General features: G+C 33.5%; 1 protein-coding gene across 3 annotated transcripts in view; it reads right to left on the bottom strand.

Annotated features, from left to right (window-relative positions):
* Positions 1-1,417: 1,417 nt before the first annotated feature.
* Positions 1,418-16,560, bottom strand: part of LOC118195445 (RNA-binding protein FXR1-like) — a 109,719-nt gene continuing 94,576 nt past the window's right edge. For all 3 annotated transcript variants that reach the window (XM_035366764.2, XM_035366767.2, XM_085809806.1), the window contains 2 exons: positions 10,378-10,527; positions 1,418-2,106 (listed from right to left, as the gene is read on the bottom strand). In XM_035366764.2, coding sequence (XP_035222655.2) covers positions 1,781-2,106; positions 10,378-10,527 — 476 coding nt within the window. In that variant the 3' untranslated portion in view covers positions 1,418-1,780. The remainder of the gene's footprint in view (positions 2,107-10,377; positions 10,528-16,560) is intronic.

Genomic DNA, 16,560 nt, shown 5'->3' with positions numbered 1-16,560 from the left:
ACTGTTGTAAGTTCAGGTTGGAATTCTAATATTCCTCTTTTCTGCCTCACAGAGTGAAATGCAACCTTATGTTCTATGGTAATTATTGCTTGCGTGAATGAGTACTACCACCCCTCTTAATTTGTAAAAACAATTTAGAATCACCCTGTATATTGTAACCAGTAGTGGCTTTATTCCGTGAATTACTGCATATATTTAAAAAATTCATATCAAATGTAATGTGCAACACACCAATCACATTTTATCATCAGCTCTCTTACCAAATTATCTTTTTGATTACGTAGGCTAAGACTGAAAATTCATAAAGGAATAATTTATCTTACCTGGATAAGATAAATACAATGTATTTAATTAAATCAACTGAAATATATCTTCAGAGAAAATTCTTCCATTTTAGTTTATACTAAGGACATGCCATTTGATATGTTGCTTTTAATATCTCCAATTAAATACTCATTAAGCATTCTAAATTCAATACATTAAAAATATGTGCGATTACACATTGTCCTTGCCAGGTTTTGTATACATCAATAATGTACAAAGTTATATTAATAACAATATATTTAATAATAAAAATCTCACTTTATTAAGACTTGAGTATTTTTAAAGAAATTAGAATATATTACTAACAAATACTAGGACAATACAGGAAAAGTGTGACTCAATTTAACAAGAAAAGCATTAATTTCACGAAATTTAAACCAGACTGATTTTCATTTGTTAGTTTGCAGTATTTAATATCATAAACAATTTCTGGGAACATTTGGCACTCAACTTATAATTAAACTAAAAAAATTCAAAGAACAGAGATGATGTACTTAATTTCTGAATCTAGAATTAAAGCAGATTTAGTAAACTAAATATTTGCACATAAATATAAACATGTACATAAAATTTCAAAAGTGGAAATAATTTTTTGGATTGCTAAAGAGTTATTAAAAAACTGGCTACGAAAATTGTGCTAAGCTCAAGAAACAATCTTGATGGAGGTCTTTTTATCAACTCTCCACAAAATTTTTTTTATTCAATTTATATTTTAATACTCATAACAGTAACATAAAAGGCTGAATTTAGAAGAAGTGATTGCAATTTATTCATTCTATTTAAAAAAATTCTGGAAATGATAAACATTAAGCTTGTATTAATTATTACAAATTTAATGCATAAAATTTAGATTAATTCTGTGATTTATTCTTGACATTATAATAAATATACATAATGCAATCACATATGGCATATTGCTTTTTTTCGGTCTTTATATTTAATCCCACTTTTATAAACATTCTGAAATGGTTTAAAAGCATTTAATGCTTTAATATGTGGTATGGTAATATAACTAAGTATATAACTATGGTAATATAACTAAGTATTGTTGTATCTTGCAAAACTGATATAAATTCAACTAATAAAGACACAATGAAACAATAAATAATTTTATGTTAGGCGATTTATATTTACATCACAAGGCACAGTCTAAGTAGTTATCAAAGAAAACAGTTATCACACACTCCTATAAAACTTCATATATCAAATTATAAATCCTCCTAAATCAGGAATGGGTAGATAAAGCGCATAACTGACTATCAGGAATTTTTTAACAAGGAAATATTTCAAAATGACTGAATATATTCATTAAATTAATAATAACAAACACAAATCTCACAGTAGAAAATTACAAGTTAATTTGATGAAAAAAATAGCCTCTTTTTATATCAATAAAGCTTAATTCTGAAATTGCATCAGCAGTATGTGTAATAGAAAAGAACTAAGAAAATGTATTTTAAGGCGTTCCATTGATGACTGAATTTTCCTTTGAGACAGAAAGTTCAGTTTTATTAGACAAATTATTTAAGGATCTAGAAGTATGTTGCTTAGAAGTATGTAAATTATTATTCTTCAACACTTTCATATCTTCACCATTTGTGCAAGGCTCAGAGGTATTTTGAAAGCTACTACTGTGTAATCGCTCTGAAGAAGTTTGTGTAGAAGGTTCAGAAAATCCAGAGCTTCTGTAATCCTCCGTTGCATTGTTTTCTCCGTGATACCTAGATTTTTTCTTCTTCCTACGTCTACGATTTCGAGATCCTTCAACTGATGATATGCTTTCTGGGAAAAAAAAAAAAAGTTCACTTTTATTACAAAACACTGCAAATCTTATTTTTCCTCCTAATGGAGCAAGGAGTATTTTCAACCTGATTACTTTTACTCTTTAATCACTGTATAGTTAAGAATGAACAATTTTATGGTTTATTTGAATCAATAATGCACATGACAGCTATCAGCCTAGGGTCAGGCATGCCTCTGTGCAGGACTTTTGAAGAAACACTGGCTTGTACTCGCATTACACATGAGGAAAAAACACCATATGGCTGATCTGTTCAATGGGCTGTGATTCCTGGTCTAACTATCAAAGCTCAGCAGTCTTACTGTTCTATGAACAATGAAGCATATTGTGTAACACATTTTGAAACAATTAGCAATTTGTCATTCTCATAACTAACTTTATTATGCATGGTAATTAACAAAAGTATTAGCAATATAATATAGTCCATAATTGTTTTGGACTTGTATTATATGCTTGACCTGTTTCTGCTACAGTGTAATTTTTAGGAAATAAACCTTAACTTTTTTAAATTTCGTTCATGAATATTAATCATGTACTAAAATCTTTTGGAACTTCAGTTAGCATTCAGAACAGTGTCAGTTAGCATTAGAAAATAATATCCATGTGTATAAGCAGCACATATTTTAAACAAATCAGAATAGCTTTTACTTTCCATTGAATTTTTTTTTTAAATTTACATTTCTGTATTCTTTTAAAGTTACATTGGAAATTTAGAGTAATTAATAATTATTAATATAGTTTTTATTTATTATTTTAAAACTATATACAGTGGAACCTCAAGATATGAGCACCTCTATATACGAGAAATTCATGATACGAGGAAACCGAGCGAAACATTAGTCTCAGAATATGAGCAGTGACTCGAGTAATGAGCTAGGCTGTTGGTATGCGTGGCACATTTCCCAATCTGGCTCGACTCAGGGAACCCCTTGTCAGATCACTCAGTGTTCTTTGATCTACGTGTTTGTGCATTTGCGAGTTGTTTTTACATTTAAGGTGAAAATAATTATTTCACAATGCCTGCCAAGAAGATTGCTGCCTCAGATAGAGCTGCAATTAAAAAGAAAGAAGCTATGACTGTTAAAATTAAGACAGAAATCATAGATAAACATAAGTATGGTGTAAGATTGACAGACTTGGTGATGACTTATGGTCATTTGACATCGATGATATGTACTATTCTGAAGAAAGAAATTAAGAAACTTGATGTGGCCAAAGGAGTTACCGTTATTTTCAAGCACTGTCTAAAATTCCTAGAAGATGTTGAGCAGCTGTTGCTGGTGTGTGGAAGCCACGAGCTTTGATACAGCTGCTGCTGATAAATTTCAGCCAGAATTTCTACAATTTATTACTAGTGAGGGGTTTCTTCCTTAGGAAATGTGTTAAGTGTGAAGAAACAGGTCTTTTTTGAGAGAAAATGCCTAAGAAGACCTACATCACGCAAGAGAAATCTTTTCCTAGCCACAAGCCAATATGAAAGAAAGGCTTCCCCCTCTAGCTTTGCACCAATGCAATTGGAGATTGTAAAATCAAGCAGTTGCTTGCCCATCACTCAGAAAATGCATGAGCTTTCAAGAGGGGGAAGATAGAGAAAAACCAACTGAATGTGATGTGCTGGGCCAACAGCAAAGCCTGGGTAACACGGAAATTTTTTATCAAGCGGGTCAATAAAGTTTTTGGTCCCTCAGTGAAGAAATACCTTCACGAAAAAAGTTGCCACTCAAGGCTTTGCTCGTCCTTGATAATGTTCTTGCACATCCTCCAGGGCTTGAAGATGATTTGCTGATGAAATTTCAGTTCATAAAATTCAAGTTTCTACCTCCCAACACCACCTCATTTCTTCAGCCTATGGACCAGCCAGTTATTTCCAACTTTGAGAAGCTGTACATGAAGGCCTCGTTTCAAAGGTGTTCTGAAGTGACTGAAAATACAAGCCTGACTCTCAGAGAAAATTTTGGAAGGATCACTTCAATATCCTAAATAATTTTAACCTCATTGATAAGGGTTGGAAAGAAGTCTCAGTGAAAACCCTGAATTCAGCATGGAAAAATCTGTGACCTCAAGAGTATTCCTGACCTAGGTTTCGATTCTGAACCTGTGAACATCACAGTATAGCTAAAAGTAGCAGAAACTGTACCTTTGAAGAAAAGTACGGATCTGGATAAGTTAGTGGAGGAGCTTAGTGAAGAACTTAAAGAACTTCACAAGAAGCAACAGCAAGAGGTGGTAGAAGAGCTTTCATTAGGGAAGGAGGAACAAGAGATAAGACCCTCTTTTTCAGTAAGATTAAGGAAGTGTTGGCAAAGTGGAAAGAAGTGAAAATTTTCTTTGAAAAAAATCACCCTAATAAAGCAGTGTGTGTGCATACCATAAACGTATGTAATGACAATGTAGTGTTGCATTTTAGGAGCATCTTAAAAGGGAGACAGATGCAAGTATTAGATAAGTTTTTGTAAAACAACCTGCAACCAAGTGAAAGTTAAGCGATTCTAACCCAGAACCTGCTTCCAGTGGGGTAAAATTCCCAGGAAGAGAGAGAGAGCTTTCCTGAACCAGAGGGAGACTTTCCTTCCCCAGATCTCAATCGCCAGTCAGGATTCTTGAAAAAGGTAAACTATGGTTATATTAATTAGCAGTGTTATTTACTAGGAAAATTGATTGTTATGTTAATTTTGGGGGGGGGTGTGAAACGGATTAACTGGATTTCCATTATTTTCAATGGGGAAGTTTGTTTCTAGATACAAGAAATTTGATATACAAGCTCCATGCTGGAAAAAAAATTAAACTTGTATCTTGAGGTTCCACTGTGTATAAGATGATCACTTCTGAAAGTGACTAGTATTTCTCAAATAATTTAAAAGAAATATAAAAGATACATGCAGTTAAAATGAAGTTAAAAGTAAAATGTTCTAAGCAAGTTTGTGTTCTAAGTTTATATGCTGAAATCACATATAAACATTAGTAAAATAGGAGCTTTTGCCTGCTTTGTCAGCTGGAACTGGAATGAATGGCTTAATCAAATTCCCCTTGTTTTAGTGTTGATTTCTAGCACTTTTCTCATTTTAAGGCTACTTTTATACCAAGGTTGCTTATGATTTTGGCTCCGTCCCATTCAATTATTGAGTTTCGATGTTCCACGAAGTACACAACCAAAAATGTGCTAATTCTGTTGATGTACCAATTGGCACAGAGATTTTAAATTTATTTCTACTTGGCAATTCCAGTTGATAATATTCTAAATGTCAAACTGACATACTGAATTTTGTTTGTATTTTGACTGTGGATGGGGATAGTGTGTGCACCTGATCTACCAGTTGTGGAGCCATTTGATTTGTGTTTTTTCCCCAGGTGGATGTGGTTAGCATTGTGGCAAGTTCGCATCCAAATCTTTCTGAGAATGGAAATGATACATGGGTGATGAGTAGTAGGGGAATGTTCTAATGAATTCGATTTGATTCTTGCATCAATAATCCCCATCTATGATGATGATAAAAGCTTAGAAACTCAATATATTGGTTTGACATATAGAAAATTAAAATTAGAAGCATAAGAAAGATGTATGTACACTTTCTGCAAATCAGTACATCAATGAAAATAGCACATCTTTGTCAAAATACTGCTTACAGCTTCCAAAACTCAATAACTGAGTAAGAGTCAAAACCATCAAAAAATCCCAGTTTTAAAGCAGCCCTAAAAATCAGATAGCAGCTAGATATCACCATATGCAACAAAAATCTTCCTTTTAGTCTACTGTATAAGTGAATGCAATTCATGAAGTGAGCTCTCTCCTGATTGTTCAATCCAACAATAAAAAGTACTCAGGATTTTTTAGCAGTAATGAACTGAACATCTGTAAATTTTATACACACAGCAAACCTCTATTTACAGTGCAGACATTTGCAAATGTTGATGATCGCAATAATATGTCAGGCAAATCTGAGAAGAAACAATAAGATGAGCTATGTCAGTCACTGTCCAGTCAAATGACTGCTGTTGCTAGGCTCGTAGGCTGGAAAAGAAGCCAGAAATCAAGTAAGAGTGCAAAATACATTTTCACTTACCCTTAGGAGGAGACTGAATTACACCCACTAGAAAGGGAAAGTTCCATCCAATTTTGAGAGGAACACCTCTAACATAAGCCTCTGAAGAGGACTTTCAGCCACCAGTACTTTAAGAGCCTTATGCTGCAGCCACTGTGCTCTTACAAACATCTATGCCTTTCCCAAAGCTTTCGCACAGTAAAGAATGATAGTGTTTTTAATTGTATTACATCACTTATTACTAAATTTAGAACAGTCCACAGAATGAAAATGCCTCTTTTACAGTAAAAACTTTGTAATCTACTTTTTGACAAATTTGATCCCTTCCCATTCTTTTGACTGCTCATATTCTGAAAAAGAATATCACATTTTTTCCCAAAGATAAGTATAATTGTTATTTCATATAAATGATAATCTACATCATTTCAGCTTGCAAACAGGGTTCAATTAAAGCAATCGGATAACTTAAGCAGAGCACCCCTCCTCAAGAGCCTCCTCTGTTTACCTCCTGCTTTTTACATGAAGAAAATATGATTACGAGGAATTAAGATCATTTTGAGTTCCATAAAACATTGAATTTTGTAGACTGATTCAATAGTCAGGCACTGCTTGTAAAAACAGTTTTTTACTCTCTATTTAAAAATTGAATTAAAGGTCACACTTGATTGCTCCATCAACATACATATTCAACACCACAGGAACATATTGCATTTATTAAACTCCCTTTTTTATTTATTTCAGGTAACTGAAAAAGCTTTCATATGATTGTGGAAATTGAAAATATTGATACAACATGCTCTTATGTATGTTAGCTTCGTGGTGGGTATCTTGATTTGTCACGCAGGAAAATTTATCCAAATTATATCTTGATTTGTCTACCAAGATATAATTTGGCAGAACAGTACGATGTGTGAAAAGGTAGGAACAAGGTGCCTTTTTTTCCGCTCTGGCATAATGGAAGGATAAGGAAAATTGGTTGTCATATATTAAGAAGTTTGTCAAGATAAATTATACTTGGTACAAACTGAAAAAAATTGCACCAAGATAAACTTTTGAATTTCTCTGTAAATTTCACACTAAATTTTACAAAATTTAATATCTAGGCATAATTTGAGCCATAGACTCGAATTATGGAAAAAAATTGGTATGTTATTGCAGAAAAAGTCTGATTTTGTGTAAAAATACCTATGTTAGAACAATGCTAATATAAATCTAATACATATCCCAAGTCGTGCTTTCAAGACATGAAAAATGCAACTTCAATTTTGTCAATCGGCACAGTAGAACAAGAGATATAGGACTGTCTCTTTTTTTTTTTTTTTTTTTTACTCAGTGTATCCCCTGAAGAAGGGACACCTCTACTTAAGGTCAAAATATCTGGTCCGGTGAGTGTTATATGGTCCGGCATTATTTTTTTTAAATATGTAAAACTACAATTAAAAATATTATAAGAATTAGCATATTATGATTTAAATTTGATGAACATAGTTACAGATATAGTTAATACACCTGTATGTATATATATATACACACAGGGATGCACATTTAGCTTTGTGCTTCTGTAAGTAAATATGGCTCTGCTCATAATAGACAAGTTTTCTCTATTATGACGTATGGTTTTATTTAACTTGTTGAAGTCAAATAGTGAAATTAATTTTGGAAACCTTTAGACCAGCAGTTCTCAACCTTTTGACTAACGAGTACCATCTAAACAAAAATTGAAAACCTTTAGTACCACTCTTGAACACAGCTCAGATCGCATAAATTTACGAGTGTTAAGAAGAGAAAAAACTCAATCAGGATGTTGGGATTTTAATTTTTGAATTTAATACTTAAAAATAGTTTGCTTTTTTGCATACCACCTATTTTTCTCTTGCATACCACTGGTTGAAAACCCCTGCTTTAGATAGTTTTTCCTATAATTCAGTATGCATTTGCATTTCTAACACAATATTACTGCATAGCATTTTTTAAAATTCAGTAGATTTTTAAAAATTTAATGCTAAGTTTTCCTTACATATCCTAGTTTAACCCTCTGACTGTTAACTGCCCTCAGTTGAAGCGCTTCATGTGAAATTGAATTTTTCCTCCTTGTTGAGGAACGAATGAGGTACGAGTTTTCTGCGAGTGTTGGACACATATAATAGAAATAATTTTCGAACCTAAATGAGACAGCAGTAAACAGACAAAGCCTTCGCCAACAAGCATGCATTTGCGTCCATAGGCCACACAGATGGTTTCCGCTAGATGCATATATGTGCCCATAGCAGTCAAAGGGTTAATGATAAACCTAATAATTGCAAAATTTCCTTGCATCATACCATAAACTGAAAATTAATATTCCCAATGAAGTACTGTGGGAACACAATTACTAGATTTGGGCTGATTTTCAAATATCCTAACTCAGTACAGTTTCAGAGTATAGTAAGCGTATAATAGAGACAGAAGTAACAGTTCTGAGTCCAACAGGCTCCGGGTGTCATGAATCATTGGTATTAGGTGATCATGTAATAGACTGGATAAAAAGCTAAATCAAAATTTGTGAAGGATCTGCGGCTAAAAGCATCTACAGTGCAGATGAAACCGGATTATTTTATCAAATTTTGCAGAATAAAACTCTATGCTTCAAAAAAGAAAAGTGCTCTTGTGATAAAAGCTCCAATGGTCATCTCACAGTGTCACTCTGATGTAACATAGAAGGAAAGTTTGAATAAACACTTCTAATTAGAAAAGTCAAAAGTGTAAGGACCATGCAGCACTTTAATTTGATAGATGCTATATTCGAATGATCTCACTATGACAAACCACAAGTCATGAGCAAACTTGTTTTGAACCCGCGGGTATGCTCTAAATACTCCAATTTATTGCCGTCTTTTGCTATCAGGTTGTGGGGATGAGGCGCAATCATGTAGTTTGCACTAATATGCCTTTGGTTTGCATGAACATGTGGTGGTAAAATACGTGTTACGAACATGTAGTGGCAAAATGCTACCGTGACGTAGTTTTGTCTACATGCGAGGGATGGCAGTAGAATGTCCAATCATATGGTCACTACTGTGGCAGATGTGCGTGGATCATGTAGTGACTGCTCATTGATTTTGACCTCTCTGATCTCATGGCACTATTTAGAATTCATATTGTCAACCAACTGCTCCTAATCTTTCTTGTTCGATATTTTAATGGCGATGTTTGCTGATACAGGGCACTGGTGAAGTATGCGTTTGTTTATCTGACCAATCCATAGTGTCAAGGAAAGAACATGTATTCTCTTATTTTGCAGCTTGATGCTATTACACAATAAAGAGCAGTCTCTGGCATAGGTGGTAAATTAAATGTCTTCTGCAGCCACAGTGGTGTCCCTAGGATGCGAGTGGATGCTATGCTGTGACCCCTCGCACACAGCCAAAACAACTACCACAGCACTGACATGCTTCTGCAGCCAAGCCCAACCAACCAATGGCATGATAGTACCGCAAACTATAAGCTCTTGCCACACTCGCACAACCAAATAGCAACATATACTAACAAATCAAGGTCTTTTGACTACATTTATGGGCTCAAAACACTTTGCTTGTGACACTATGCGAGCACCCCCATGATAGACACATAATTTACCAATTACACTGGACACAGTTGGGTTTGGCATGAATGGTAGAAGGATGAAGTTGCAGAACAAGAGATTACAGGTGCTGTCCTTGGCAAACAATGCCATTAAAATATCAAATGAAAAAGATCAGGAGTAATTGGTTCACAATATCAATTCTAGATGATGCCACAACAACGGAGAGATCAAAATCGACTAACATAGGCAACATTCTTTGCCACAATATCATATACCACTAGTCACATTTTTTTAAAAAAAATTCCTGCATCAAGAAACATTACTGAAATTAATTACTAAAACCTTTTTAATTTAAAATTTGTTCCTATTAAATTATCTGATAAAAGACCCAAAAGAGCAGGAGGACCAATAACTAATGCCTGGTTTACTCTTTGGAGAAATAACACTGAGTACATAACAGTTTAAAATCTGTTAATTGCAAATAATATATTTTCCATACACAAAGCATAAACACTAAGAATGATTTAAATCCTACTATAAACAAATGAATCATATTATTTAAAAAATAAAAGCACATTCTTTATTCATTTCTAATAGTTCATTTCTGTTTAAAGAATTTACTGTTTTACGTGCATTTAAACTTTCTGTACCTTGGTCCATACTGGCAATACTTGAAACTTCATGGCTATCCAATACAGACTCATCTTCATCAGTTACCCTTCGACGGTCATTTCGCCCTCTTTGTCGAGATGGCAGATCATAATTTTTGTCTTCTCGATCAGTGATGTCACGACGATGACCTAAAAACAATAATAAGAATGTTGAGAGAATAAATAAAAAGTTAGAATTCAGAATATGACTGAAGAAGTGATTACAAGATAAATGTAAAACTAAATACAGAATGCACATGGAAAAAATACTCGTAATTGTACAAAAGAGAAAATTTATTTTAAATAGTCCCACAAGCTAACATATCATATTATGATCAATTAACTGAAACAAAACAAAATATTTCCTTATAATAGAAGAAATATACCTAACACTTCAGCTGAGCACGCCAAATATACATTATTTGCCAAAATTTAAGAATACTATTAGAAATAAACTTATTAAAATTAGAACAAATTGGGCATTCAGCCTTCAAATGGTTAATAATGTTGCTTATTTTGCACTTAGAAATTTTAATACCATGCATTTTATAATGTTTTTGAACCACAGAATAGGAATATTTTCCTTCAGAAAGTGCAAAAACCTATTCTTCAATCTACAGTTTGTTTACATGCAATATTTTGAAAGAATAAATTTAAAAGTAGCAAATGATATTTCTTATTTTAAATAATAAGCTGTTACCAAAATTTTTATTCCAAATATTTTTTTTTAATTCTTGTAATCTTTCTAGAAATATGAAAACACATTTTGTAGAATCCATGCTATCTATCTGGTATTGTGCAGTGGCAAAATATTTAAGGGAAATAGCACCTGACCAGTGAACACAGTTCATGTTTAGATTTCCAATTAAGGTACAATGTGCCTAGTCAACCTGAAGAATCCACTCCATTTAAGGTATAATGTGCCTAGTTAATCTGAAGAATCCCTAAAGAAAACTAATACTCCAGTTTTTGATTAAAAAATTCCTTAACAAAGGTCTGCAAAGCGTGTAATATTTTAGGCCAATGAAAGTGCTAAGAGAAAATGTTTACTGTAGAATCTAGAACTTCAGGACAGTGGTCATGAATAGATCAAAAACATTTGCAGCTATTTAGGCACCTGTTCTGTATGCTGTGTGATGCCTTCAGTCTTGAAAATATGGATTTCAACTGCACAGTTCTACTTGCATATGGATTTGTTTTTCACTGCTCCATGCAGTTGAATTCATTCACGAAAGAACAAGAGAAAACAGGAATTTCCTATTTAGACAAAACCAAAGCCTTTGAAAAGACCTGGCATGACAGGCTTATTTACAAGTTCATGGGGCTCGGCTTTTTTTGGTTCATCTCATTAAAATTATTAACCCTTACTTGTCCCCCCCCCACAGTTTACTCGGGCCTCTAATGTTTGACATTTAAATAAATGATATTCCTAGATCACTAAGTGTCAATGTAACCTTATATGCAGACAACACAGCTACTTATCACAACATTCCAAAAACCATGGTAACTTTTTCACTACAGAATTACATTTCTATTCTTGAACTCTGGCTCAGACTGTACAAAATTAAAATTAATCCCCCAAAATGTGCTGCCACTCTGTTCATTTAAAGAAATATCCCACATTTAGATAATTTATTACTCTTCGGTGAACCAATCCCCTGGGTTCAAAATTACAAGTATCTAGAAGCTATACTTATATAGCCAAATTAACTTGGCAGCCTCACATTAAAAAAAAATTACTGTAAATGTGATTGCTGTCAAAGCCACTCTGCATCCCTTTTTTGCTAGAAACACCAACCCATTCATTGATAACAAGATCTTGCTCTACAAGTCTAAATAAGGCCTGTATTTACTATGCAAATCCCATCTGGGGCTCAGCTGCACTGGCTAACAGAAACATACACAAATTTTCCAAAATAAATTCCCACAGAAAAGATGATATTCATAATGATACCCAAATTCTGCTAATTTCTCACTTTATTCAACAACATTTGAAGAACCTATTAAAAAAGATTCACTACATCGGGAATCCACTGTTACATGCCTTGCTACTTACGATCCAGCAATGGGATCTTCCATACTTCATTATAATCCTCAACTAAAGATACTTTAGAACAGGCACTTCATAGCACTAATCCCCTTCTGGCTCACATTGTACCTACCACTGCAGAAATGGCCAAGTCTTCTAATTTGCTAAAACCCCTTAATCTTCTTGGGGTAGTAATGACATAAGTGACGATTATAAATTTGGGGAGGGTCATTATTACCTTAAGATGCCTGCTTTAAAGTAACAGATTAAACTATGCACCAATATGATATGGTTAAAATCTTGTACAATCTTTGTGTTAATATTAGTTCTACACTTATATTTGCTGAGATACTAATGGCCCAATATGTATTCTCTAAAAGAATGATTATCTTTATAAAAGGCAAAAAAAAAAAAAAAAAAAAAAAGTTCTACAAATACACATGAAATAGTTTGAATACGTTTTGATGAATAAGTGTTATAATCTGCACATACTTGGGTCAATTTAAGAAGTATGCTATAGTTACATCTTAATCGCAGCATTCATAATGTGTTGTTTTCCCAATATTTAGAAAATTCTTGAATAATAACAATAGCTTGTTTCAAGATAGTAATAATGTACATCTTTATCAGTATGAAGTCCAAGATCAGGGATCATCAGGAGTTTGGTAATACCAGATTTTAGATCATGAGTGAGAGATCTAGAGAGATGACACGTAGAGTAGCACTTCACCTTACTGTTCGGTCAAATAGAAAAATGTTGATCTCTCATAGGGCCAACACCAAAGCAGATGCTGATGTACCAGGTGTCAGAATTTAGGAGCAGCAAAAATTAAAGATGGAATTTTTAGGTTTTAGGAGCGCACTGGACAGTATAATTAGAACCTGCAGGGATTGCACTAGGTGGTCAAATGAGTAGCATTAGCCTTGTCCCCTCAACCACTCAATTATTGAAAGTGTGATCCTGGCCAACATTAATATTAATTGATGCACTGCTATTAGCCATGATACAACTGCCTGATCAGCAGGTGTTTGAAAGCAACATGCAGAAATTTCAGTTAGTACATGGAAAAGTCATTTTCTGAACAACTGCTTCCTTTTGTTATTACATTTCCAAACTTTGTACACTAACTTTCCATTATTTTTTATTTATTTATTTTTGGTTGGTGGTCCCGAGGTTCGGGTATTAATTTTGTACTGTACAGTACAAAGTTCGAAACTCGGACGTCCAATATCCAGAATGATCTAAAATCCAGACCTCAAAACCTCCAACAACTTTTTTTAATTGTGTTATGCATGCACATTTGATTTTTTCCCCATAAATAAAAACATGTTGAGTCTTGCAATTCTTAATTTCCCTTAGGCACTAAGTAAATACTTCATTATTAAAGAAACAATAATTAAGCAAAAATTTGTGTGATCAATAATTTGGCTCCGCAGCTGCAAATCAACGGGTGGCAGAATTTAGGGAAGACAAGATTTTTTGGAATTTAGAGAAGCACCGAGCAACAAAATTAAGGAATGAAATTATTTTTAGAACTTAGGGATAGGTACAAGGATCCAAAATTTAGGGGCGGCAAAAACATTTCGGACTTAAGGAGGTGCTTGGTAGCCGAACTTAGGATCCGCAGAGACTGCATCAGGCGGTAAGATATCTAGCGCCAGCCACAGATAATAAGCCTTAGGTATATGTGCGAATTTATTTATTCAGGATTCAGATATGCCTGAAGCATGTGCAAGAATTGGTCGTAATTACAATAACTAAACTAATACAATCAGGTTTAACTGTCTCAGTGCATGATAGAAACAAGACAATATTTAGCAGAACAACTTGTATTTCATTGCCAATCTCAGGATACATAGCGAATAATGTATAGCAGGCGCTATTAAGCTAGGCTAAAACTATACCTTACTGATTCCAAGGAATTTCCACAAATATAGCCAAATGCACCATTCCTTAACTTTCTGATTTGATCCTGATGAATTATTTTTGCGGGCTGTTTTTATTACAGCAATTTGAAGAAAATTAAAAGTTTCAACTTTCGATCATGTCGAAAAGAGTTTCTAATTCTGGAGCTGCAACAGGATCTACAAAGCTAAAGCATGTTTCGATGCCCATTAACAAAAAGTGGAATTGCTGCAAAAAATGAATAAAAGTACATCCGTGCCAAAATTATGCTAGGAGTATGGCACTAAAAAGTCAACTGTATATGACAGAAGAAAACATAAAAAATAACTGTTTGAATTTTTTGTGAAGTCTGACACATCGCTCACAATGAATAACAGAAAATTTTTTAGTTATGTGATATCATAAAAGTGAAGATCATGACAAAGTGATAATTGAATGGGTCAGACAGCATCGCAGCGAGGGTGCACCATTAACAGGTTACATGTTAATGGAGAAAAAACTGAATGCACATATCCAATAGGTTGGTCAACCAAATTTAAAACTCACCATCGTATAAGGCAATTAAGAATTTCAGCTAAAAAAGCTTCAGCTGATACTGAAGCTCCTGAACTATTTGCAGATGAATTCATTGAACTTATTAATAGTGAAAAGTTATCTCCAGAACAAGTTTACAACACTGATGAAATTGGTCTTTTCTGGCAATATGTATCACAAAATATCTTGTCAACCTTTACAGTAAAGGCTCCAACTTGTGTCAAAGATTCCAAGGTGAGACTAACAATTTTAGCATGTGCAAATGCAGCAGGAATGCACAAGTCTGAACTTTTTGTAATCGGAAAAAATATCTACCGCGAGTATTTAAAGGAGTAAAACGTTTCCTGTTACATATTGTGCAATAAAAGAACACAGATGACACAAATGTTAATGAATGATTGGTTTGAAAATCAATTCATACCCAAGGCTCAGCAGAATTCAGTTGGTTTACCTGATCATGCAAAAAACTATATACTGATTGTAGACCACTGTTTGGCTCGTACTTCACTTAAAGTTTTAGTGAAAGATAATGTGCCTCTATTATTCTTTTCTGCAAATTGTACAACCATTCAGCGTACGGATATCGAAATAGTGCACGCTCTGAAATGCAAATATAAAGTAGAATTTTCAAAATCCATGTTAAATTTCTTGAATAATGGCAAGACTATTTAAGAATTTTTAAAATATGTTAGCGTAAAATCCCCTTTGTTGAGCATATCAAGCTTGTGCGAGGATGTGTCTACAGATACTTTAAAAAATGCTTGGAATAATTTATGGCAGCTAGCATATTTCATGGTGAGGTTGATGAATATGATGGCCGCGAATGTGAAGGTCTTCAGATATCGCAAACCAAAGGTTAGCTTTTCCAATTAACGGATTTTTTAAAGAAATATGGAGAAGCGGTAATAAATGAAGATGATAAAACAAGTTTTTCATTGCATTTTTCATTGACAATGCCCCAATTATCAATCAATTAACGGGTGGCGAAATCTGTAGTATGGTTCTAGATCCAGAAAATACCACTACCAATAGTGAAAGAAGTAACAGAGGTTACTATAAATGAAAAATTTTCGACTAATAAAGTTGGAATTCTCGACACAGCAATTACATGACTTGAACAATGGAACTTTAACTGAATAAAAAATTATGTCTGTGTGCAGAATTAAAGAGAAATTATTAGCGCAAAAATAGCAACTTAAACACCTTACATTGGAAGAAACTTTTAATAAAGTAAACAAATATTAAGGTTTTTTATATAAATTTTATTACTCTTTAGATCATAAATGCCTCATCAATTCATAAATCACGATTTCGTACACAATTTATACTTTTAATTCTACATGCCATCTTACAGGTTTTAAAAGGATGATCTAATATCTGGAAAAAATCCCAAATCCGGAATCGCCAAAGACCTGATGAGTACAGATCTCGGACTTTGTACTGCATTATCTTTTTAAATTCATGTTACAAGAAAAACACCACCAGTCTACATACAGTTACAGGGTTCGTACACATTTCTGCGCACGGAAATTAAGTACTTTTAAGGACCATTAATGAATAAAATTAAGGACCTATGAATGAATAGGAACTGAATAAATTCAATTCAAAATATTATCTATGCCTGAACTTCACTTTTTTAATACCATCCTAAAAATAAAATAGATCCATAAGTAGGATGCATTATTATTAAACATAACTTAATTAACATAATTAT

This window comes from Stegodyphus dumicola, chromosome X2, assembly GCF_044657685.1.
Source record: "Stegodyphus dumicola isolate Sdum_Otavi_A_Nest chromosome X2, ASM4465768v1".
Classification (NCBI taxonomy): domain Eukaryota; kingdom Metazoa; phylum Arthropoda; class Arachnida; order Araneae; family Eresidae; genus Stegodyphus; species Stegodyphus dumicola.
Note: the sequence above shows the minus strand (reverse complement) of the source record. Positions and strands in the feature narration are given on the sequence as shown.